At 41.8% G+C, this 25,661-nt stretch overlaps 1 protein-coding gene across 1 annotated transcript; it reads left to right on the forward strand.

Moving 5' to 3' along the window:
- The first annotated feature begins 18,520 nt into the window (after window positions 1-18,520).
- Window positions 18,521-18,988, forward strand: LOC112297332 (U1 small nuclear ribonucleoprotein C-like). The gene has a single exon (XM_045189034.2). It carries the CDS (start codon window positions 18,554-18,556, stop codon window positions 18,986-18,988), a length of 435 nt encoding a protein of 144 aa, XP_045044969.2. The 5' UTR covers window positions 18,521-18,553.
- Window positions 18,989-25,661: the final 6,673 nt, after the last annotated feature.

Consider the following 25,661-nt stretch of genomic DNA (forward strand, 5'->3'; position numbering starts at 1 on the left):
TGGGGTGCTCTCCCTTTGCCCATCATTTTAGTGTGTCAGCAGAGCTTCTGCCTTCAAGATGCTTAGTTTAGCAACTGGGGGCGGGGGGTTGCAAAGATGAGATCATGAGAGCTTACAGAGCACTCACAGTCAAGTTCCAAGGTGAACATAGTCACATCTGAAAATGAAGCTGGAGATACTTTATGGCTATTTAGGATTTTAGAGGACCCTGCTGACTGGAGTGATGAAGGCTCACTCAGTGGAGAAAAGGTGTATTTTGAGAAGGGCCTTGGAAGATGGGGTGGGATTTGCTGGCTGGAGAAGTGAAGGCATTTTAGACAGAAGATTCAGTAGCAGCTGGGGTTTGGGGAGAAGAATGAGGGAAGCATGTGAGACACTGAAGAGACACCCTCTCTGAAAGGGACGGAGTTGGAGAGTAATAGGATACACTAGCATTTTAGGATCAGACAGAGTGGGATGAGATGATGAATATGGCTTCATACTAGAGGTCAGCATTATTATTCTGTTAGTTGAATTGCTCACTGAAGTTATCTCAAGTCTCTAAATGTGCTCATAAGAACACATCTCAACAGAACTAAGTGCTTTGCATTTAGTAGCATGTTATCATTAGGGCTATTCGGACAACATGCCTCATGGACCACCGTCCCTTCCAGAAGTGTGTCATGCCTAATTGAGCTGGGAGACCATGCAACTGTTGGCCCTAGGCCTCCATAGGCCTGGGCCTAGGCCTAGACTCAAGCCTGGCTGGAGCCCTTGGAGCAAATGGAGTGGTTCTACGTGCCTGACTGGAGTCTCAGGAGAGTGCCGCTGCCCTACAAAGGCATCTGTAGCCTGAGCATGGGCTTCGGCTTTTTGAATCAGTGGAATAAGCATTCTTAGTCAGCATATCATAAACCCTAAGAAGAAAGAGGTCTGTAGAATTATGAGACCTCCATGGTGTATTGTGTAGTAGGAAGAAGTTTTGGATTATCACAGACCTGTATTTGACTTCTGACCCTCCTGTGTGACTTTAGATAAATTACTTAATCTTTATGAGCCTATATATTTTTTAATCTGTAGAACAGCCCAGTAACTATGCAGTTACTGTCAATTCTCTTCCCTGTCTTTAGTGACTTCTCTCAGTCCCTGACATTTTTGAAGAACACCTCATTCTGATCATAAATGCTGCCCCTATCGGGAGGTCAAAACAGTACTGCCTCGGCTGCCCGTGGATCCTGAAGAAAACATGGGGGTGGATGGAGTCGGCCTGCCCCTGTCCTCGCCCTCCCCAACCATGTGTTGATTTCCTCAGGATAAGATTTCAAGTCAACCAGAGCCAATCCTTGGGATAGTACAGAGTTCAGTAGGGTTCAGAGTCCTAGGACATCATTTCGGGGTAGAGAAATAAACTACCTTTGTTTGTACTGAGTTTAAAAAAAATAATGACTTAAAACCATTATGTGGCCTAAAGCATATACAAATGAAGGTTACATGTGACAAAGCATTTTATGAGTTCAAAAACAGGCAGGCAAGGCCATAAACTATCATACATATTACTAAATTGCTACCATTTCTAATGTCCAAGGCTCCATCTACAAGTTGTCCATAGAAATTTAAGTGCTCTCAGCATCCATTGCGCTTACAGCTGAGCAGCACATAGGGTTTGCTGGTTAGTATTTTGCCTATATTTGAATCCTAAAAATAACCATCTCATGAGAACAGGATGAGCTTTGTGAAGATTATATTTCAGTTGGTTAGGAATGGAAGGGACATTTTTTTCCTGTCCCCCCACGTCTTTCATTTCTAAACACATTTGTGTTTCCTTTGAAGCAGAGGCGACTATTAGAGCAGCTGCACTGAGCAGCTGCAGAATCTTCTGTCATCTGCTCCTTTGCAGACTTTGTCCCGTCCTCTGCTCCCAGTTGTCCTTGTCTTCCTCTCAGAATGGCCCACTGCCCTCTTCTGCCAGTGCCCCCCCTGGGCTCTGGCTTTGTCCCTGCAGTGATTTCAAGGGATTTTGCCTGGAATCCTCTTGTTTTTGCCATTTTGGTAAAAATATGATTAGCAAAAACATTTTTATTTTATGAAAAACAACTGGAAGGGGGAAAATGCAGTCTATCAGCCAATACATAGCTTCTTGCTGCTGCACTCGCTAGTTCTGCTGGCCTTTTTAGTGGCACCCTTTTCAATGTGCTACCATATCAGTACGTCACAAAGCTAAAATTGTACATTTGTACGAGAGGTCTTACAGTGATGACTCTGAGGAGAAGCCCTACACAGGGTCACCTTGAGAGAAACGATTTTTTCATCCTATGCTCAGTAAACAGCTGCCCCGGAGGCTGTTCCCAGTAACTTCACACACAGTGTTGCGGACTGGCTGAGCCACTCCCAGCATTCCTCTCTGTGCACAATGAACTGTCACACCAGCAGCCAAGGAACTCTCCTCCTCCTTCTCCTCTATCTCCTCCCTCTCCATCTCCTTCTTTAAAATTTATTTTATTTATTGGAGAGAGAGAGAGAGAGAAACAGCAATTTGTTGCTCCACTTATTTATGTATTCATTGGTTATTTCTTGTGTGTGCTCTGCCTGGGGATCGAAACTGCAACCTTGGTATGTTGGGACGATGCTCCAAACAACTGATCCGCCTGGCCTGCACTATTTCTTCCTTTATGTGTAGTTGAACATAAGTTTCTCTCTAAGGTCGACTATGGGAGCTAGTACAGGACAAGTTCCTTTGCATAATATGTTAAAAGAATTTCTGTTCTCTGGCTTTTAGGGAAGAGGCAGCTCATTTGGACTGGTCCTTTTAATGTTGTTTGATTTTGAACACTTTGAAAATGGGCTTGCATTCTTTTTCCCCTTTTGAAAAAGCTATTATGTTGTTTTTAAAAAATGCATTTTAGCACTGGCTGGCGTGGCTTAGTAGATTGAGTGCTGGCCTGCGAACCAAAGGGTCGCCGGTTCGATCCCCAGTCAGGGCACATGCCTGGGTTGCAGGCCAGGTCCCCAGTAGGGGGTGCTCGAGAGACAACCACACATTGATGTTTCTCTCCTTCTCTTTCTCTTTCCCTTCCCCTCTCTAAAAATAAATAAAACATCTTTTAAAAAAAGAATAAAAATACATAGTTTAGACCTCAGGTACTATATTATCTAAATACTAATATAAAACAATATTAGTTAATATATTTTATATTGTTCACTTAATATAATTTAATATATTTTATAAATTTATAACACATTACATGCACCAAGCATATAAAGCAGGTAAAAGCAAATTATATGTTTTATTTCACTATATTGACAACAGAGTGGTCTGCCTTAAAAAACAATATAAATCATCTTTACCACTGATCTCTCAAAATGACCTGGGGGTTAAAATCTAAAGTCTGCCTGTCAGAACTGCCAGTAATATCTTCAATTTTACTTTCTTTACTCTCCCTTCTTTTGCTCCGTACTTAGAGTAATGGAACAGCAGCACAGTTTCCACAATAAAATCCAAAGTCAAAGAAAGGGAAGGAAGTTTATAAAATTTCTTTTGGGTCTGTAAGAGGATAGATCCTAGCAAACAGCATGTAAGTACACGGACAAATTGGACCTCAAGTAGGGCAGCACGCACGCACCAGGCTAACTACGTGGGTGTCGAGTGGGCACCTAGTGCACATACCGAACTGCCCATGTTATCGTGTAAATATGGTGGTTTCAGCACCTTGTGGTGAATATATTAATGTTTTATGTGGAAAAAAATCCCTCACTAACTTGTCTTCTCAAATGATATTGTGATAAATACAATACAATAAGTATATCTCTGCTTAGAAATGTAAAAACAGTGTGCTTGCAAATGCTCATTAACTAGAAATGAAAGTAAATACTTTGTGAAGAATAGATAAGAAATTAGAACTGCAGTTAGAACTCAGTTGGCCCAGGCCAACTGTCAAAATACAGAATCGCAGAAGTCCTGAGCTCGAAAGATTTGATTAGGCCACTATGATCCACATCTTATTAGAGGCGTGACTCCCCTTTGTAACATCGCAGTGAAGTGGTCATTCTGCTCTGGTTTAAATACTTTTGGGGTAGTGACACTACTTACCAATGCAACCACCCTCCAGTCCTTCCTAGTTGGGGAAGATATGCTTATCTGTACCTATACATTCATTCCGTTCTTTTTCTTCCCCTCCAGCCCACACAGAATGAATCTAAGCCCTTCTTCTGATCCTTCAAATATTTGAAGACAATCATCATGACTTATAACTGTCCTGTAACTGAGCCGTCACTAACCAAAACTTGTCTCCTAACCAGTCAGAGCCAGGTTCTTTATCCATCCTCATCACTCATGAGCTGGAAGATCCTCATCCGTAGTAGATCAGTGGTGGTGCTTCTCAGATGATGGACTTAAGATGTGCTTGTGCTGTGCTGATGAGCCACTGCTGAAGGCACTGGAGCCTGAGGGGAGATCTTAAGCCTAAAGAGCCCCAGAAGAGAGCCCTGGGTCTTAAATTGGTGGCAGCAAAAGCAGGAACTGTGATGCTTCACCTGTGCCAAAAAACAAAACAAAAACTATTCATTTATGTCATTGACATTCAACCAAACCTATCATTTTGGAGCTCCAATCCCACCACCCCCTCTGCCACTGGCCAGTTGCATACCCTTCGGCAATCCTCCCACCATTCCAGAGTTCCCTGTGTAATATATTCAAAGACACACGCTGTTTTCTGCCTACAAAGGTAGCCTCCTTTCCTGGCCTCAGCTCAGATGTCATTTCTCCAGGAACGCTTCCCTGACGCCCACCCCTACCCACCCTGAGACTGGCCTCTGTTTTCCATTGCTCCCTATGGTCACCTCTACTGTAGCACCTACTCCACTGTATTTTAACCACCTGTTCACTGGTCTATCTCTACTGTCCTGGAAGTTCTTCAAGGCTAGGACTCACAGTCTTGGTCCCCAGCGCTTAGCTCAGTGTCTGGTGCATACCAGAACTCAGAAAATATCTGTTGAAAAAAGGAAGAAAAGAGAGAGAAGACAAAAGGAAGAAGATAAAATGAGGAAGTTGGAGTACATTATCAAAATAGCCTCTTACAGGTAAATTCTGTAATTCCTTGTTCTTAAGTTCCACCTTTAATGTCAACCTCAGACTTTCAGAAATTCAAAGTTTCTGTAGTAAAAGGATGTGTTTCAAGTGGTTATACCAAATTAGAAAAACTATAAATATATATTCACACATATAATATAATTTTAAGACCAAGGTTTAAAGTCACTTAATAAACCCAAACCTTATTTTCTATATGAGTAAACTGAGGCACGATGAGATTCAGTTATATGCCCAAACCCAGCTGGTTAGTGGGAAGACCAGATTGCAGACTCTGATCTCTCTTGCCCCTAAACCAGGGTAGCTGGTTTCTGGTCTTCTCCCTTTTTGAAAGAGCTGCTACAAACTTGTCTACAAATGGAAAGGATTTCCCTTTTATGTGATGGTTATATCAATTCACAACTTTCTGGCTGTAAATTAAACTCTGAAAAACACCCTTTTCTGCTCCTACACAAGCTAATGGAAATTAGTCCTCTTTTCTCCCAGAAATGTCAGAGCCTGCTACCATGAAACACGAGGTGACTCCTGTAAGTTGTTTGTCTCTTGTGAGTTGCAGTCATGTGCGTTGCTTTCAGCCAGGCTGGGTATTCAGGCTTAATGTTCTGGTGTGAAGCCGTAGGATAGTGCTGCCACGGGACCAGCTTCTTGGCGGGCAGCCCTGAGGTGCAGCTGTAAGGTGACGTGGTGCAGGCTTGAGGCCAGGGCCCAGTGCTCAGTGCCAGAAACCTGAGCCAAACGTTGGAACTGATTCCCAGGGTACTGAATTGGTCTCAATTAAAACTTTAGATAAAACGATTTTTTTGTTTGCCCCAAAGAACCACTTCAATTATAAGCTCATAGAAAAACTGGATGTTGTACCATTATACTTAGAATACTTTTCAGAGGACAATCCTAGGAGGAAGAGGAGAATTTAAGAAGAAATATTTCTTGAAAGCAACAGTTTTCATATGCTATGCTGACTGAAGAACATTTCTGTTTCTATGTCTTTGAATATGTTGTGTAAGTTGTGAAACTACTTCATATGTAACATGATACTAGAGTGGAAATGGTAGAAGTTGTGGTTAAGGGAATGGTGTTGGTAGAACAAAACTCTGGATCCATACTGATTTGAATTCAGATCCCAGCTCTACCTTTTCCTAGCAGCTGACCTTGGGTAGTGTTCTTAGTCAGAGACTGTGTTATATATTGGGGTTTTCAACCTGGCTGTTGTAGAACCACCTGGATGCTTTTAAAAAGCATCCCTGCCTGGGCCCCAACCCAGACCAATTAAATCAGAGTCTCTGGGGGCGGAACCCAGGCATGAATATTTTTTGAATGTTCCCTAGTGATTCTTATGTTAAGGACCAGTGGCATAGTGATGAAAATTTGAATCTGTAGTCAAATTGCTTGGACTTAATGTACAGAGGTACCATTTTATAGTACCTGACCTTGGACAATTTACTTAATCTGTCTGAGCTTCAGTGTTCTCATATGTAAAATGGGTTAATAAGAGTAAAGTATAGGGTTGTCAGAGGATTAAATTAAATGTATTGTGTAAAATACAATGGAATGCCTACCATCTAGTGAATATTTAATTATAGCTGTTCTTATTATTAGTATTATTATTGTTATTATCCATAATTCTTTTCATTCATATTGCATTTAAGGCCCAATTTTATCCTGTTCACAGTCCTGCAGAGAGGACTGGTAAATCAGAAAGCAAGTGGAAAATCCTACAGGGATAAGTATTTGTGTGCGACCTCATTCCCAGTTCCCCCGGGGCCCTTGCACTTCACGACAGAGCCCAGATCCAGCAGAACAGGATGAGCGTCCTTCCACAGAAGCCTCTCACTCTTACCTAGGACAGGTCAAACTAAAACATCTGAGGGTTTTGGCTATAGTCTCAATTTCCTTATTTAAAGGACATCAGGGCACATAGGCAAATCCAAACCACTGTTCCCTAAGGTAAACATACAGATCCAACTCTATAACAATCCTCAATTACATATGTTATTAGGAATTTTGGATGGTAAAGGGCTAATAATTCAATATGCCAACATTAAGTCTTGCCTCAAGACCATCTTCTTACAACTTCACAGTTTCCGTTAATGTCATTTTTTTATCATAGTTACCGAGACCCAGACTTGGGCATTGTGTTCTCTAATATTTGTTGAGTACTTAATCCTCACAACAACTCTATGAATGGATACTCTTGTATTCATTTTATGTATGAGGAAACTGAGGCTTAGCAAGTTTAAGACATAGCTAGACTGTGAGCTCCAGAATCTTTGTCAATTTCCCTCTCTGGTATAGCCCAAGGGCCTAGAACAATGCCTGGCCCATGCTGATGTTCAGTACATATTTATTGAATGAATGGAGGCTCATACAACAAACACACAGGATCTAGGATTTGAAATCAGATTTGGCTTAACAACTGTACCACACTTGCTCTTTCTTTAGCTTTGACTTTCCTTTTGTCATCCCATAAATGCATCCTCCTGAATCAGTTATGAGTCCTAGTAAGTCCTTTATCATAATGTTTCTTGAACTTGGCCCCCTTTTTTCCCATTTCTGCTGCCATCTACCTAGTTAAAATGATTGCTACTTATTTTCTGAACTATTGCTATCCTATCCTTACCTACAGTCTTTGCAGGCCCCTGTGTTGCCCACACAACTTTTACCAGGTGACTTTTTTCTTACAACGCATTAGACATATGTCATACCTCTGCTCAAAGACAATGGAGGTAGTGTGGTATAATGAAAAACTAAGGAACTAACAAACACAGGGTTCTGGTCTTGATTCTGTGGTCTCCCTATTAATAGCATTAGAAAGTTGGACAGGGTGATCTTTTTCCACTCTAACATTGCCTGGTGGTTAGATGCAAGGGGTGTTAACTCTTTCAGAGGAATCCTACCCGGAATCAGGTAGAAAGGACAGTTGTGCCTTCAAGGGGTTTCAAATAAGATGAATATATTCATTTTCATCAAACAAAGCAGAATGGTACAAGTGCATCAAAGAAGTAGTGAGGAGCTATGACTGTTAGGGGAGGGAAAGATCACATCTGGTTACCGATGAGAGGGACACGGACAGGGCCAGACATTGCTCTTCCTCTGATGTCAGCCCCTCCCTGGTGTGCATGTCCTCACCTCATTGATGAGAGGAGGGGAAGCTGCTGAGTCCCCAGTAGCTCTAAGCCAACAGCTTTAAGCTGTTGTGGAAATCCATCTTGAACATAATTGTCTAATTCGGAAGTTGTTGGTCAAGACACACGAATTGGTGTAATGCTTAGGAGACTCCTTACAGGGGCAAAGAGAAGATGAAAGTGGTTCTCAGGTTCCTGATAAATGCTCCATGCCTTGCTCTGCCAGTTATTAGTCAGGTGGCCTTGGGCAGGTCACTTCTCTGAGCCCTGGTTTCACCTCGGTTCCGCATCTAGAGATCGCATATAGTAATGTTATCAGTGTAGGATCACTGCGAGAAATGAATTACATAGGGTGTGTGAAGCCCCTAGTGTAACGCCTGGAGCACAGTAAGCATTCAGGAAATTTTATTTTTCATCTTGTCTCTGCCCCTCTAAACATGTCCATGTGTAGAAATACCATCCCTTTGGTGGGGGTGCAGGGGTGGAGGGGGAGGGGGGGAGAGAGAGAGAGAGAGAGAGAGAGAGAGAGAGAGAGAGTTGGATGGAGAAATTTTTCCCCAGTAATTACGTTTAGCATTCTATGTACTCTGCCTTTGCATACGTTCAAATTTTGGAAATTATGAGCCATGGTTACTTAAGAAGCTTTTGCACTCCTTTGCAGCTACTGAAAGGACAGGGTGGAAAGTTGTCCCTGGTTTAACCATAGCTGAGGAGGAAGTAGGGGGGTCTGGGACGCAGCATTACTTCTTCCTGCAGATGACCTGATGAAGACTTAGAAGAAGCAGCTGCGTCATGGCCAGGGTGGCCTAACCTTGTCCTTTCGCTTTCGCTACAGAGCTGCTAGGCTTTTAAAGAGTGCTTATTGCTGTATCTATGGTTCACCATCACCAGGGCAACCAAGAAAAATTTATGTGGCAAAAATTATATTTCACTAAACTTTGGGATGAAGAAATGTATGTGTAGGATATAAGTATTATTATTTTTAATGAAGGAAAATTATCCATTCATTCAGCCTCTAAATATATATTGACAGCTAGTGTTGTGACAGACGGTCTAGGCAACAGTGACTAAAACAAAAGTCCCTGCTTTCTTGGAGGTTCTATTCTGGTGGCAGATGTAGAAAATAAACAAGATAAATTAGTGAGATATGTAGCATGGGAGGAAGTAGTTAGTGCTGAGGAGGGAAAAATCCAGGAAAGGACACTATGAAATGTCAGTGGAGATGAGGTATTGAAATGTTAGGTAATAGTCCAGGATAAGTGTCACTGATAAGGTGCTTTTGAAGTGAAGACCTGAAGGAAGTGACAGCCAGCTGTGAGCACACTCTGAGGGACAGTTTTCAAGGCAAGGGATACACATCCTGAGATGGGAAGGTACCTGGTGTGTCTGAGGAATAGCCAGGAGGCCAGTGTGCCGGGAGAGGGAGAAGAAATTCCGAGATCTGCGGTCAGAGAGAACACAGGGGCTGTGTGGGCCCTTAGAACATGGCCAGGACTCCGGTTTTCACTCAGAGTGAGAAGGGAAGCCACCAGGGACCTGGGGCAGAGGAATGATAGGACATCATATAACCAATATTTATTTGGTGCTTCCTCTGTTAGATTCTATTTTAAATGCTTTATTTGTAATTCTCACAGAACCTCATGGGCTAGGACTCACTATCTTCCCTGTTCTAGAGCTGAGGAAACTGAAGCCCCCAAAAGTTAAAGTTGGACCCAGGTGTGCCCTTAACCACCCTGTTTCCCTGACCCCCAGTGACTTAAGAGAGTGAGACCAAGTTCTTTTCTTTTCTTTCTTGATTTCTATATTTCCAGAGTATACTTATAGTGAAGTTACTTCATACCCGCTCATAAATACAGAACTTTTTCACTTAAACTGACAAATATTCCCAGTATTTTTGCCTTTTTTGTTTATTTTGTTCATTAGATTCTCCATATAACTGAAATCATATGGTATTTGTCTTTCTCTGACTGGCTTCTTTCACTTAGCATAATACTCTCCACCCAGTATCTCGCTTTATGATTTCAAGGTGGTTTTTTTAAAGCCCTCAAAATAACATATTAACAATGTTGACATGTCTCTCTTTAATTATGCTGACAGGTTTTTTTGTTCCTAATGCAGAGGTTGATTGGAAAAATTTTTATTTTATTGCTTACATCCCTACCTTATTGCTACTTAAATCACTACTATGTGATTTGGCATCTATAATTTATCATTTTCCTCTGCTTTTTGATGAAATGCCATTTAAAAGCATTCTACAGCAAGGTGAGCACAAGTCAAGCTTGCAAGTTCTGGAAAAAAGAATTGCAGAATCATTAAAGAATACTGAAAGTTGATTTATATAGCATATAATATCAGGGCTGCCCAGTTTAACAAATATAATTATTCCAAGTCATTTTAAGAAGGTATCTATATTTCAGCATCTATTTTCATTGTCTTTTAAGGAATAACAATAATAATACTTTATGTAAAGACTCTAAGAGAAAAATCTTTCATTCATTTCTCTCAATTTCACGAAAGCTGAGGCTGAAACAATAGACATTTTAAAATACAGGAAACACAGATTCCTTTTACTGTTGTGAGGTTTAACATGCCACTGCTGTAGCCAAGAGTCCTCGGTTTCTGGGGCCAACCGCCTTTCGCATGCTGATTTTCCAGACACAGAGCTTCTCAGCAGTTATTACTTTTGAGTAGTATCTACCGTGACTCCAGTCCCTGCAGGAATCAGGGGTAGCAGAGTTTGGGGATGAAAACATTGAGGGAAAGAATCTTTCCCAGTAGAACCATTAACTCATTCTAATTTTAGGTTCTAGGCAGACCACTTAGCTATATGTTCAGCTACGTGCAAACATATACCTCTCAGGTGCCCATGAGGAAAGGACTACAACTGTGACTTAAAGAAAAATAATAAAGATTTCTATCACGATATTTTCAGTAAAATAGGTGATGTGTGAGAATGTGTGTTGTGCACAGGCACACACACGTACCATGTGCATGTACTCCCACATTTAAATATTTAAAATTTAAATATTCCGAATGGCATTCGGAATAAGGGAGATGGTCCAAAAGGGTTTCTTTCTATTTTTCATAAGCTCTAATTTTTCCTTTCAACCCTTCATAAACAAGAGGACTAATAGTTCTGGGCTCAAGACCTTAGAAACCATATTACTAATTTTTGTGAAATAGGAATAAGAGGCATTTGGGGTAATAAATTTCGTGGGGTAGCTATTTTGATGAAAAAGACTCTAAGTCACTGCAATTCACTTCTACCACGAGCACCCAGATGTGGTGAGCATTATGCTAAGGCACCATGCAGGGAGCTGAAGAGACAGAGCACATGGCTCTTGACTTGAAACAACCAGATCAAATCTAACAAAGGTCTTTTGAAAGCAAATGGTCGAAAGGGCATGTCTCATGGCCAGGAAAACCACAGCAAAGTATTATAATTAGAAATAAATTCAACAGTGCTACATTTTTCCAGAAGGGTCAGGAAGGCAAACTCTTGGCCTTGAGCTGCCTCTCACCTCCACTGTTGCTGACCCTGAGAACAAGTCACTCTGGTCTCTGTGTGAACTCAGCAGTTGCTGCCAACTCTTGCCAGGAGAAGAGCCAGGGGTTTTCACCAGAGGCTGCCGGCCAGCAGCGGAGACAGAAGGAGGTTGCCGAGTTGCCGGGGGCTCTCAACCGTGCCCTGATGCCAGCTTTCTGTCTACAAAGGAAAATTCACTACACTCGCTGAAGCCAAATCTGACATATTTTAAAGGCTCCAAAAGATGTTTCATAAGCTGTTTTGCTACTAGAAGATTGAGCTTTCATTTCCCAGATTATATTTTCTATTTTCTTAAGTTTTCAGCAGCACTTTTAATCCATGACACTCACGGGTGTACAAGAGAAACAACCCTCCTGTCTTCATGATCAGTTAAAGCTTATGGCTACGAAGGCTTAGTACTTTATGTTGTGATTAATTGCCTTACACTGAGTTGGCCAAAAATTTCATTTGTTTTTTCCCGTAGGATAGAGCTCTATTAGGCTCTGATCGCTCTTAGTTGTCTTTAACTTCATTCAGAACAATTTTGTTGGATTGTATTGTGACCGCTGTAATATCAGCATGCATTTAAAAAAAACTGATCAAGATTGATGAATTTTCATATAGCCATTTTAATATTGAAGGTGGGAGAAAATAAGTGACATTTTCAGCAAATTATGCTTTATTATTTCAAGAAAGGTAAAATGCAACTGAAATGCAAAAAAAAAGATTTGTGCAGTGTGTGGAGAAGGTGCTGTGACTGTGAAGTTTTGTGCTGGAGATTTCTCCCTGGATGATGCTCCACGGTCAGGTAGACCAGTTGAAGTTGACACCAATCAAATCGAGACACCAATTGAGACCAATCAACATTATACCACGCGGGAGATAGCTGACATACCCAAAATATTCATATGAAAAAGTTACTGCTGAAAATGAAAAATGTGCCTTTTATTTTATGAAACCACGTGAACTTTTTGGCCAACCCAATGCTAACTTCTGATTTTTTAAATGTTCTTTAGATAATTTGTGTGGCTAACTTGTGTGGTTATTTGGGAACTTGTGGTTATGAAGAGAGGTGCCCAAAACAGCTGAATTTGATGAAGATGCCATGACTCCTGACATCTTTAATAGTATTTTGCTCTTTGACAGCATCTAAAATCTACCTCTCTTTCAAGGTTTAGCTCAGACCCTGCTGCCTGCCTAAAACCTTGCCTGACAATTTAAGTTGTCATTGAGATCTTTCCTCTGGGACCACCTAAAGCTCTATTTTCTGTGCAGCTGTTATAGCATTTAGATATCTGATCATCCACCATCATGTATTCACTGACTTTTTCCAAGTCAAAGGCCATGTGCTCTGTCTCTTCAGCTCCCTGCCGTGCCTAGCAGAGTGTTCAGCACATCGGGACACTCCATGGTAGAAACGAATTGAACTGACTTGTGTCCTTTTTAATCATTTCCCCTATTATTGTATTTAGGGCTAGGGTCTGAATTGTTGTCTTTTATTTCTTCATTCACTATCTGTTCCTTAGTGACTCAGGTGCATCCAGAGGGAGCTGCAAGTTGGACCACTCCTGGAATAGGTTTGTCTCTTGTGTTTTTTGGCTTAGATATCACTATTCTGCATCACCCACAGAAAACGGGAGGTAAATTATATTCCTTATGCTGTAGCCATTGGAGAATTACCAATAAGTTTAAAGAGGAAAAAATAAGCAAATGGAACAAAGAAAATAATTATTTAAAAGGGTGAAATAAAAGGAGATGGTGAAGAGGCAGAAAACAAAACCAAACAACCAAAAACCCAGCAATCCTGCTCTCTGATGTAAATATGTTTCCTTTTTAAAACACAAAACATACAGAGTCCTTGCAAGTGCATTTAATGGATGATTACTTGCACATCTTAAGAATGTTTGCTCCTTAGGGAATTGTATGCAGAAACAAACTGCCTTTCCGGTTTGAATGAGGAATACACTTGAAGGGCAATTACTTTGGGAGAAAGTAAAAGCCTAGCAACACTGGCACATTGTATGTGGCAGTAAGAAATGACAACTCAGAATGAGGGAGACTTCTCTCTTATGTGATCAGCTTGCTATGCCTTCAGTGAGTCCATGAAATTTTGCATTTTATAGGCTGAGCTTCCCACTGGCAGCAACTGAAGCAGTTCATTATGCACATCTGTCACGTGACCCACTTCATCAACCAAATGGAACTGAGAGAATAAGTCACCCTAACAAGATCCTTCAGTACACTCTTAAAAACTACTTACAGATGTACTCTTCCTCCGAAGGGGTACAATGAGTTTCCTTGTACTGTGCCACATGATACAGGAAATGCATTATCCCCACACAGATTCAGGACGACCAGGAGGAAGCAGATGAAAAGAAAGCAGCTCACAAAAGCACACACAGCTTTTGCAAAAGTCCTGAGAGGGGCTCATCCACCAATTTATGATAAGAACAGATAAAATCCCAGGCCTGTGAAGCTCAGTTCATTACCAATGCTAATGTCCACGCAGGGGAAGGAAACCACATCAGCATTCAGCATCCGCACAAACCCTGCTAATGCTTTTTATTTATGTTGTCACTGAGTCCCCTCAGCAGTGTGCCAGATCTCTATTTGTGTTGTGACTTCAGCTACTTTATGTGCTTCTGTGACTAGCTACGTACCCACAGGCGATGTGTGCTGTCCCACTGTGTCTGCTGAGATAAACAGCCACACTTCTGATCTTGAATCAGGAACCATTTTGTTCACATTCAGATCAGGTAGAATGAATGTTTTTGTAGGTGAGTCCAAGATTAGATTCACCTGCCATTGTTAAATCTTTCTAATTCAGTTGATGTGATCATTCAGTCAGCCAACAGATATTTATTGAATACCTACCATGCACCAGGCATTGTTTTAGGCACTAGAGATTAACAGTGAACAGAGTCCTACCATCATAGAAATTACATTCTAGATGGACACAGGGGAGACAGTAAACAAATAAGTATGTGGTATATCAGCCAGGGTAGGCTAGGTTGTTTATAGCAATAAACATCCCAATGTCTCAGTGGCTTAAGACAACATCTTCTATCTCTCCCCGGATGCTCCATGCTCCTTGCAGGTCAGCTGGGGGCTGTGCTCTGTGCAGCTTCACCCAGGGACCCAGACCGTCTGGCTTATGGCTCATCTCGATGGCAGAGGGAGAAGACAGAGTAATCAATTGCATATTGGCTCTTAAAGCTCATGCCTGAAAGTGACACAGGACACTTCTACTCACATGTCACAGGACAAAGCAAGTCACATGGCTGCACCCAACTTCAAAAGGTGAGGAAGTGCACTCATACCATGCGTTTGGGAAAGTTGGACACGCTTGGTGAGCAGAGCTGCCCCAGATGATGATGATTACTATGAAGAAAAAAGCCAGATGAAGGGGATGGTGTCTAGGTAGGTGGTTTCTACTTGACATTGATGGTCAGGAGTGGTCTCTCTGGTAAGGTGACATTTGAGAAGAGATTTCAGGGGTAAGAGAGAGGGCCATTGGATGGGAGCAGGGCAACTGCCTGCAGAAGACAGAGCAAGGGAAACGTGTGCCTGGCATGTCTGATGAACAGCAAGGAAGTCGAGGTGGCTAAAGTGGAATGAGCAAGGGGAAAGCTGTAGAAAATTAGATGAGAAGGATAACAGAGTTGTGGGGCACAAGGGCAATGGCCGTTGTAGATTTCTGTGGAAAGACAGACTCTGAGTTAGATTTCAAAGAATCCTTGTGGGTGCTTTGTGGGAAATATACTAGGGGGCAAGGGTTGAAGCAGGGAGTCGTCAAGAGGCTCTGTCAATAATCCAAATGAGGTAAGAGAGGGTCAGTGGTCAGGTTGTGGATACAGTCTGAGAGCAGAACCAACAGAACTTTCCAATGTATACACGTAAGAGAAAGAGAGGATTCAAGGATGACTTCCAATGTTTGTTTCTTCTTGTAATCCCTGGATATCCTTAAGGACTGCTTCATATGATGTTTGAGAATCTTCAAACTTGGCAATATCCTTATAGCATATGACCTCCTTATAAGTGAGTACAGGGTTGGACAGCCAAGTGGCGATGTGGATGCTGAACAGTCAGCTGGATTCATGTACCAGCTAAGGGACTTGTGAGCCCACATTAGCCTTTTATCTAGTCTCTCTTAGGGTTTATGATCCAAGTTAATTTATATCACCACAGAAATGAGATTCATAGTTACAAGCAACATAGGAGCTGTGGCTGAGCCATCCTAACCTCATCCCACCCCTCCATTCATTTGTGAACCTCAGATGTCACTCCCAAGGAACCCAGCTATTACAGCACGAAGTCTACCCTCCATGGACACAAGGACAGTGATGTGTCACCTGCAATTCTCCGGGGCTTGACTAGAAATCTTAATAAATACAATAAAGCAACATCAATAGTGTGTCCCCTCTTTCTGCTCACCCTGTCTTTCTGTAACATCTCTCTCCCCATCACCACCACCTAGGAAACGGCAGCTAGGCCTTCTCTTAGGTCCTCTCCCACACAACAGAGCAGGATGAATGAAAAGTTTGTCAACTACTATAAGCTAGTAAATAAATAAAGGCCAGTGCTGCTTTTAAAAGCTATATTTTGGGAGCATTTGTACTCAGAAGCATTTCTTCACTCAACAAATCTTCTTGAACTCCTAGTGTGTGTCAGGTACTCTTTAAGCACCGGAGACCCAACCATGAATAGACTATATAAACAACGCATATTGTTGAAAACTGGGGAAGTGTAGGAAAAAGTATTAGGAGAAGATGAAATTTCCTCTAATTCACAACTGAAACATAACTGCTACTAACATATTTTTGCCCAGTCTTTTTCTATGCATATATATTCTTCCTTCCTGATTTTTGAATACAGTATGCACCTTTGGACTTATACTGCACATTTTTTCTTTAAGAATTTTTCTTATAAAAATAAATCATAGCAGATGCTCAGTAATATTGGTTGAACAAATGAATGAATTATAGAAACTTAATGAATTACAGAGAAGCAAAATTTTTTGAATGAAAACCAGCAATAATATCACTTCTAAGAGATAGTATCACTATTAATAGTTTGGGTTGTTCAATATGGTTTTGAATAATCAGCATATTTTTACATTGCTCCACAACAAATGGTTCACTTTTTAAATGACAACTTTCTCTTTTTTATTCCCCAGAATTTCTTTTTTTTTATTCCCCATAATTTCAAAAGCAATATGCCATGGTGGATATTTTGGAAAATACTGAAAACTACAAAAGGAAAAACTAAAAGTCATTCATGGTCCCACTCTCCAGGGTCTACTGCTGCTAACATGCTGGGCATGTTTTTCACTCTTTTCTCTGAGCAGGTCAATAGGTTAGTTGAGAACCTGGGCAAGGCACTTAGCCTCTGTGAGCCTCCGATTCCTCATCTGAAAAACGAAACTCGTAATACCCACTTTGTAAGACCGGTGTGACGTTTATTAAGATAAAGTATACAAACTGTGTACTCCAGTATGTGACACGTGGTAAGTGCTCAATCTGGGGACATTGACAGTTGTGCAGCCTGTACCGTTGTACAGTTGGTCACACTTTATACATGACTTTTCATCTCTTTTTAAAACTTAATATCATTACATTTTAAATATGAGACCATCTCAAATTTTGAGAAAAGTTGCAAGTAAAGTACCAAGACCTTTTCTCCCCCAAACCATTTGAAAGGAAGTTGCTGATCTGGTTCCCCCCATCGCTCCTGAATATCTTAGTGAGCGTTTCCTCAAACAGAGATGTTCCTCTACATAACTCCAGTCGGAACAGCAAAATTAGGGAGTTAACATTGATATATTGGAGTCTAATCCTCAGATTTCAGTCAAGGTTCTCCAAGGCCCTATAATCTACTTTATAGCAAAACGATTGCAGTTCAGAGCCGCACCATGCCATTATTTCCTGTCTCCTGAGTCTCCTTCAGTCTGAGTAGTTTCTCTGTCTGTCTTGGACCCTCAGATCTTTGAAATTTAAGGAATATAGGGCAGTCCTTTTGTAGAATGGCCCTCAGTTTGTGTGTATTTGATGCTTCCTCATGATTGAGTTACATAGGTGTAGGAATATCACATGCTATGTCGCTATCAGGAATATCAGGTGCTTTGTTATTAGGTAGAACACCTGCTTTGGCTATAGCAACCTGTGCTGGACCACCTTTTTACACAGACACCCACTCAGCGCAGGTGCGGCCCTGAAATCCCATGCTAGTCTACCTCTCTACAGCGGTACCCTGTTTAGCCTGCCTGGTCTCCAGAACCCCACACTAGGCTATTCATTTACAAGAATAGTCTCCTTACCCCATGTGGGCTCTGAAACCCCATGCTAGGCTGCCCCCCATCCTCAACCCACTTGGGATTCAACACTCTGACTAAACCATCCTCTCAGCCTGCTTAGGTTCTGACCCTGAGCCAAGCGGATGCTCTGCAGGGACATCCCTTTCGTCGGTCCTGTTTGGGCCTGACACCTGTGCAGAACTTTCTCACGTAGGTGCCCTTCTCATCACACTTTTCTGTGTTCTAATTCTTTAAAGATTTGTATATATGAGCTTTTCCTCAAACTACAGCAGTCTATGTACCTGTTATTGATGGCCTATTAGTAGTAATAATGTGTTTCCATTTCAACAATGATCTAAAAAATGTAATAAAATATAAGCTTATCTGGCTTACCTGGGGTGTTCATATTATAACCACATACTTTGAGTGTTAGTGCTTTGTGCTTAAAATTGAGGTGGCACCAAATGATAGTTGATGTGGCAATGTTTAACTTTTTTTTAATAAATTCTTTTTTTGGGGGGAACCCAGTGGCTAATGGCCTGCAGAACAACATGCCCAAGTTTTATTGTGACTACTGCGATACATACCTCACCCATGACTCTCTGTCCGTGAGCAAGACTCACTGCAGCAGCAGGAAGCACAAAGAGAACGTGAAAGACTACTACCAGAAGTGGATGGAGGAGCAGGCACAGAGCCTCATCAACAAGACAACCGCAGCATTTCAGCAAGGAAAGATACCTCCCACTCCGTTCTCTGCTCCCGCTCCTGCAGGGGCAATGATTCCACCTCCCCCCAGTCTCCCGGGTCCTCCTTGCCCTGGACTGATGCCAGCACCCCATATGGGGGGCCCTCCCATGATGCCAATGATGGGCCCTCCTCCTCCTGGGATGATGCCGGTGGGGCTTGCTCCTGGAATGAGGCCACCTATGGGCGGGAACATGCCCATGATGCCTGGGCCTCCAATGATGAGACCAGGAATCCCATGATGGTGCCCACTCGGCCAGGAATGACTCGGCCAGACAGATAAGGAGAGAGGGGAGCCTCTTTCTACCAGTTTTCTGTGACTTGTTCTAGTTCACCAGGAGAGTGTGGTGCTGTGACTCTGGGTGTTTTCTAACAGCGTGACAAGGAAGACTCACTCCCTCTTCCTATCAAAGAGAGAATAGTTTTGGAGGGGAGTAGTGGGACAAAAAAAAAAATTTCATTTGTATTGTGAAATGTGAAAATAAAATTGTAAACTCTGTTAGCCCCCCCAAAAAATTCTTTTTTCTTAAGAGTTTATTATTCTTTTTTTTAGAGAGAGGGGAAGGGAAGGAGAGAGAGGGAGAGAAACATCAATATATGGTTGCCTCTCATGCGCCCCCTGCTAGGGACCTGGCCTGCAACCCAGTCATGTGCCCTGACTGGGAATAGAACCGTGACCCTTTGGTTTGCAGGCCTGCGCTCAATCCACTGAACTACACCAACCAGGGCTAACAATGTTTAACTTTTAATGTGTTGGTAGTCTTTCTTTCTTTTAGATCTACTCTCTTAGCAACTTTCAAATATGTAACACCATATTATTAACTCTAGTCACTGTGCTATGCATTAGAGCGTTGGCAGTCTCTAGATGGGCATTCCTGGTATTGACAGAGCAAAAACATCTTGTCTATTGTTTGATAAAGGTCATATTGAATTACCTTTCAAGTTATAAAGCTAAAACGGTTCTTTTTCAATGATATGGTAAGATGTGATGAAGTTTAACCTCTTAATTTATTTAATAAATTAATTTTGATTTTCTAGCATAAAAATAATCATGCTGTGTTAATTGGCAGTGACTACTGAGAAAAGAGCCAGACCGACCGAATGCAGAAATGATGCCTTCATGCAAAGTGAGGGCCAATGAATCGTGGTGCCAATATAAATGAAGTTTTATAGTTCACAGTAGTTTAAATACAGAAAAATGGTGAGAAAATTGGGTCCCTATAGGTCTCATGGTAGCATAGGTTGAGAAGAAACTAGGCAAAGTAGCCACTTTCTTCAGGTTGTAAGCAGAGGTATTTGATTCTGTGTTTATGAAATATCACTTTACAAATACTCTCCACTGAGAACTTTGTGTTAGAAGCTTTTAAAACATTATTTATCAACATTATATTTTGGAGAGCACTATGTTAAAGTCAGTTGGACCAATGAAAATAATCAACTGATAGTTTCAAATGAGTAACCTGATAGGAGGAAAAACTTATAATGATAATAACTGTGACTCAAATAGCTGTCTATCATGTGCCAAATCAAATATCTGAGTCAACAATTGAAACAGAAAATACATAAAAGCATCTTATTATGCTCTTCTAATTAGGTGTATAAATTGAAATTAAATCCAACATTGGCTTTAGTTTCAGAAAATGTTACCACATTTACACTAAGTTGATGTTTTTTATTTGAATTTATCTGATGTTTTGTTTTTGTTTGATCTGTAATTTTGATTTGTTGTCATAGTTTTTTTAAATGGTAGTAAAAAACACATAACATAAAACTTACCACTCCTGAACAAGATGGAGGCGTAGGTGATACACTGTGCCTCCTTGCACAACCAAAAGAACAACAACTTTAAAAACAAAAAAACAACCAGAACTGCCAAAAAATCAAACTGTATGGAAGTCTGACAATCAAGGAGTTAAAGAAGAAACATTCATTCAGAGGGCAGAGACGGGCATCCAGGCAGAGAGGACTCAGGACTCACAAGAGGACTTGCGGAGCTGGTGGTCCCACATTTGCGTGCAGATAAACTGGGAGGAACAACTGGGGAGTGTAACAGACTGCACAACCCAGGGCTCCAGCGTGGGGAAATAAAGCCTCAAACCATTGACTGAAAACACCTGTGGGGGATGAGGCGGCAGCAGGAGAGACTCCCAGCCTCACAGGAGAGTTCACTGGAGAGACCCACAGGGGCCTAGAGCATGAACAAGCCCACCCACCTGGGAATCAGCACCAGAGGGGCCCAATTTGTGTGTGGGTAGGGGGGGAAGTGACTGAAAACTGGTAGAGAGCGGAGCAAGCGGCACTGTTCCCTCTCTATCCCTTCCCCACATACAGTGTCACAGCACAGCGACCACGTGGGTTGCCCCGCCCTGGTGAACACCTAAGGCTCCACCCTCAACAGGTGCACCAAGACAAAAAAAAAAGATGGCCCAAATGAAAGAACGGATCAAAACTCCAGAAAAAATAAAACTAAGCAATGAAGAGATAGCCAACCTATGAGATGCACGGTTCAAAATACTGGTAATCAGGATGATCACAGAAATGGTTGAGTATGGTTGCAAAATAGAGGAAAAAGTGAAGGCTATGCTAAGTGAAATAAAGGAAAATGTACAGGGAACCAACAGTGATGGGAAGGAAGTTGGGACTCAAATCAATTGTTTGGGCCAGAAGGAAGAAATAAACATTCAACCAGAACAGAATGAAGAAACAAGAATTCAAAAAAATGAGGAGACGCTTAGGAATCTCCAGGACAACTTTAAAAGTTCCAACATCCGAATTATAGGGGTGCCAGAAGGAGAAGAGGTAGAGCAAGAAACTGAAAACTTATTTGAACAAATAATGAAGGAGAACTTCCCCAATATGGCAAAGGAAATAGACTTCCAGGAAGTCCAGGAACCTCAGAGAGTCCCAAAGAAGTTGGACTCAAGGAAGCACACACCAAGACAAGTTATAATTACATTACCCAAGATTAAAGATAAGGAGATAATCTTAAAAGCCTCAGGAGAAAATGAGAGAGTTACCTACAAAGGAGTTCCCATAAGACTGTCAGCTGATGTCTCAAAAGAAACCTTGCAGGCAAGAAGGGGCTGGAAAGAAGTATTCAAATTCCTGAAAGGCAAGGACCTACATCCAAGATTGCTCTATCCAGCAAAGCTATCATTTAGAATGGAAGGGCAGATAAAGTGCTTCCCAGATAAGGTCAAGTTAAAGGAGTTCAGCATCACCCATCCTTTATTATATGAAATATTGAAGGGACTTATCTAAGAAAAAGATGATCAAAAATATGAACAGTAAAATTACAACAAACTCACAACTATTAAAAACTGAACCTATAACAACAAAAACAAAAACAAAAACAAACTAAGCAAACAACTAGAAGAGGAACAGAACCACAGAAATGGAGATCACATAGAGGATTATCAGCAGGGAGGAGGAGCAGGGGAGCATGGGGGGAAAAGGTACAGGAAATAAGAAGCATAAATGGTAGGTACAAAATAGGGGGAGGTTAAGAATAGTATAGGAAATGAAGAAGCCAAAGAACTTGTATGTATGACCTATGGACATGAATTAAGTAGGAGTGGGGGGAATGCGGGTGGGAGGGGGTGTGCAGGGCCGAGGGGAATAAAGGGGGAAGATGGGAGAACTGTAATAGCATGATCAATAAAATATAGTTAAAAAAAACTTACCATTGTAACCATTTTTAAGTGTGCAGTTTGGTAGTCACATTGTTGCGCAGCAAATCTCCAGAACATTTTCATTTTGTGTTCTTATAGTTTTTAATGAGCTATAAGCATAAAGCACTTATACCTAGTTATAGCTAGTTTTGTACATATTTAAGGAATAATACAATGAAAATTACTTAAGTCAACATGAAGGAAGTTTCAAGAGAACCTTTTTCCTTTTGAAAACAAAAGAGAGATTTGAGAAACATTAATGGGTACGGTAACTCTCAATTTAAACGTTTGCTTAATCAGCCCTCCCCCGCCCCGCCGCCCCCTCCCCCTTTCCTTCATGGCTACATAGTTCAGAGTGGACTGTGTTGGTGATGATAGCGATACCTCATTTTTTTAAACAACAGAGTTAGAGCAGAGCAGAACAGTTTCACAAACCCAAATTCAAAATTTCCTTTTTAATAATAGGTATAATATGAACCCAATAATGCTTTTGAAATCACTTTTCTAAATATTTTCAAAGCCATTATCCTATTTTTGAGGCCCCATTGTGAATTGTGTAAGTTACTTTCCTTTCAAGTCAAACATCTTTGCTAAGTTTGGTATGTCCTACTTTTAATCATTCCAGCCAGTGCTGCTGGGAGTCTCACTCCGTTGTGGCAAGGCGTTAGGGCGGGGAAGAGGGCTGTCTCCAGGTGCTGTGACTGCTCTGTGAGCCGGCTGCAGCCTCTCCCAGGCCTTAGTAAGAAAATTGACTATACTGATCAGCTCCTCTGAAAAACTAGATGGAAGTGTTAAGCTTAAAAGTTTATGTGTTGACTTCTCCTAAGGCCTCATTTTTAAATGAAACAATTTTTTCTGTTAGGATTTGTTACTTGCCCTTTTGGAAATAAGAAAATATTCAAAGTCCCCATAAATAATTATTAATTGTGAGGCAGAAAGCGAGAAGGAAAAGGCAAGAAAGAAAGGAACACTTTTGCGGGTCTACTACATGCCAGGCACGATCTTGGCTTTCTCTCACATCTTACCTTATTCTGTCAGCCTCGCTGGGAGGCAGTCTGTCCTCCGCTTTATGGCCGAGACTCTGAGAGGTGAAGAGATGTGCCGAAGGCCACACAACTTGTCAGTCAGTCAACTGGGCTTCATACTCCGGTTTGTCTGATTACCAAGCTACACCGCATGCACGAGCGAGAAACATGCTAGGACACATCACAGACTCAACTGGGTCAGCATTTTCTGCCACAGATTTTGTTTGGGAAAATTGGACAATGCCAATATTCATTCATGGAGAGTGTATCTTTGCCCATTGCAGCAAATTATCATTTTCTGCTTTCTTGCTCAATTATTTGTATATTTAGCTGACAGGCTCAACTTCAAACATTCTGCACACTCTACTTAGCAGAGTGCAGAAATCCATTTGCTCTCTCCCAGCAGATCCCAGCGCGGGCTAGGTTTCTGTTCTGCAGATGGCGAGGTTGCAGTGTAACAAGCACATTCTTACCTGCCCACTTGCAGCAATGTTGTCTGGCCCTTCTTGAGGCATGGAGCTAGGCTGCTCTTTAGAAAGGGCTGATATATGCCCTGAGGGCTGCATTATCATTTATTGGTTTAATATGCATGCTCTGCATGCTTTTTAATACTTCCCCATTTCTTATATTCTGTCTCCTAATCTCAGATCTCATTTACATGGTGATTTATCGGTAGTCTGAATATTATAATCTAAAAGGTATATGTGGGAAGGAGAAGTGAGCAGGTCTTATGTTTATTAGGAAAAACCTCCAGTTATCTGCCTCCCTGAAGATTTGACCTTGAAACTGCATAAATGCAAGCTCAGTCCTGAGCCATCCTGAGGGTCAGGGAAAAGGGATCCTCTGGCCCACTTGCTTAGCATTTACTCTGTGCTGCCTCGGGTTAGATCTTTTCACAGGTTGTGCCCTATCTCCCCAGCTAGAGTTTAAGTAATTGGAAGGCAACAGCATGTATCACTCTTCTTTGTGCCAAGCATAGTACCTGGTACACAGTAGGCATTTAATAAGTAATTGGAGATTGGGCACTGACTATAACTGCTGCTTAACTCACTCTGTAACCATTCTGAGAGTAGCTTTTGAATGACAGTTTCATTAGAAATGGTAGCATGATGGGACCAGAACTTTTATGCTCACCCTGAGTGGCGGGGACTTCTTCATGTGTCTTGTATCAACAGACCTAGTTTGAATCTTGGATTTTTAAAACCCTGCATGTGGAAAGGCCCTGTCCACTCACTTTGGAATGTCCCCATCTTAAGGTGAAGTCACAGCATGGTTTCGTGCTTGAACTTTGTGATATTATTACTCCTGGCTGGGTTAGTGCATGAAACCCTTTCCCCCAGTGACACCAGAGATTCAATTAGTTCTCCAGGGAGCCATTTTTTCCTTATTAGGATCAAAGTTAAGGTGATGTGTGAAGGGGCATCCAGGGTGTTGTCTGGGAGGCGTGGGCTCCTTGAGAGGGGTTGTAGGGTGGTGCTGGGCAGAGGAAAGAAGCACAGAAGCAGGCGAGGGGCTAACAGAACATTAACCGCTATGTGCCAGGTCTGCCTTGTGCTAGCTGGCCCCTGCTCCACAAGTTCTCTTCAGTTCGGTTGTTTGGCCACAACCTAGTTCACGAGAATCATCTATGTTCTAGGAGCTCATTGTGAATGAGCGTCTTGTTTTGACAACCAATTTGAAGTCAGAGTGGAAGAAGTTTTCTTGTAGACACAAAGGAGAACAATGAAAATATGCCTATCCTACTTTATCATTATTTTTTATCTTGCAACAATAGAAAATAAACTTTTCTTTCTCACTTGGGAGGATTGTATAAACCCTCCACATTTTGTGTGCATTTCAGACACGAGAATCTATCACCCCAGGACCCAGTTGAGAGGCATTTAAAGCTCAGGAAAACAGCAGCTCTCTGCAAGTTTCTGAGTAACTGAATTTTGTAGATAACAACAGATTGGAAGAGAGGATCAGTTAATCCGTGAACTCCAGGGACCCTTTCCCAGATAACACAGGAAGCTGAAAATTGGTCAGGTCCCAGCGTCCCCTAAACACGATTCTCCTCCCTGTGGAAGAACGCACCACCCATGGAGAGCCTGGCCTCACCATCCGCCCGGATGAATGGGTGAACAAGAGGCTTTCTGTTGGAGGATATTGCCTGGAAAGTGCAAAGGCCAGACAGGTACCTGCAGCCCAGCTGCTGCTCAGTGACGAGGCTGACAGCCAAG

Source organism: Desmodus rotundus, chromosome 11, assembly GCF_022682495.2.
Source record: "Desmodus rotundus isolate HL8 chromosome 11, HLdesRot8A.1, whole genome shotgun sequence".
NCBI lineage: Eukaryota > Metazoa > Chordata > Mammalia > Chiroptera > Phyllostomidae > Desmodus > Desmodus rotundus.

Excerpts from the sequence above, each read along its gene's own strand:
- LOC112297332 (XM_045189034.2), top strand. The coding sequence starts at position 18,554 with ATGCCCAAGTTTTATTGTGACTACTGCGATACATACCTCACCCATGAC.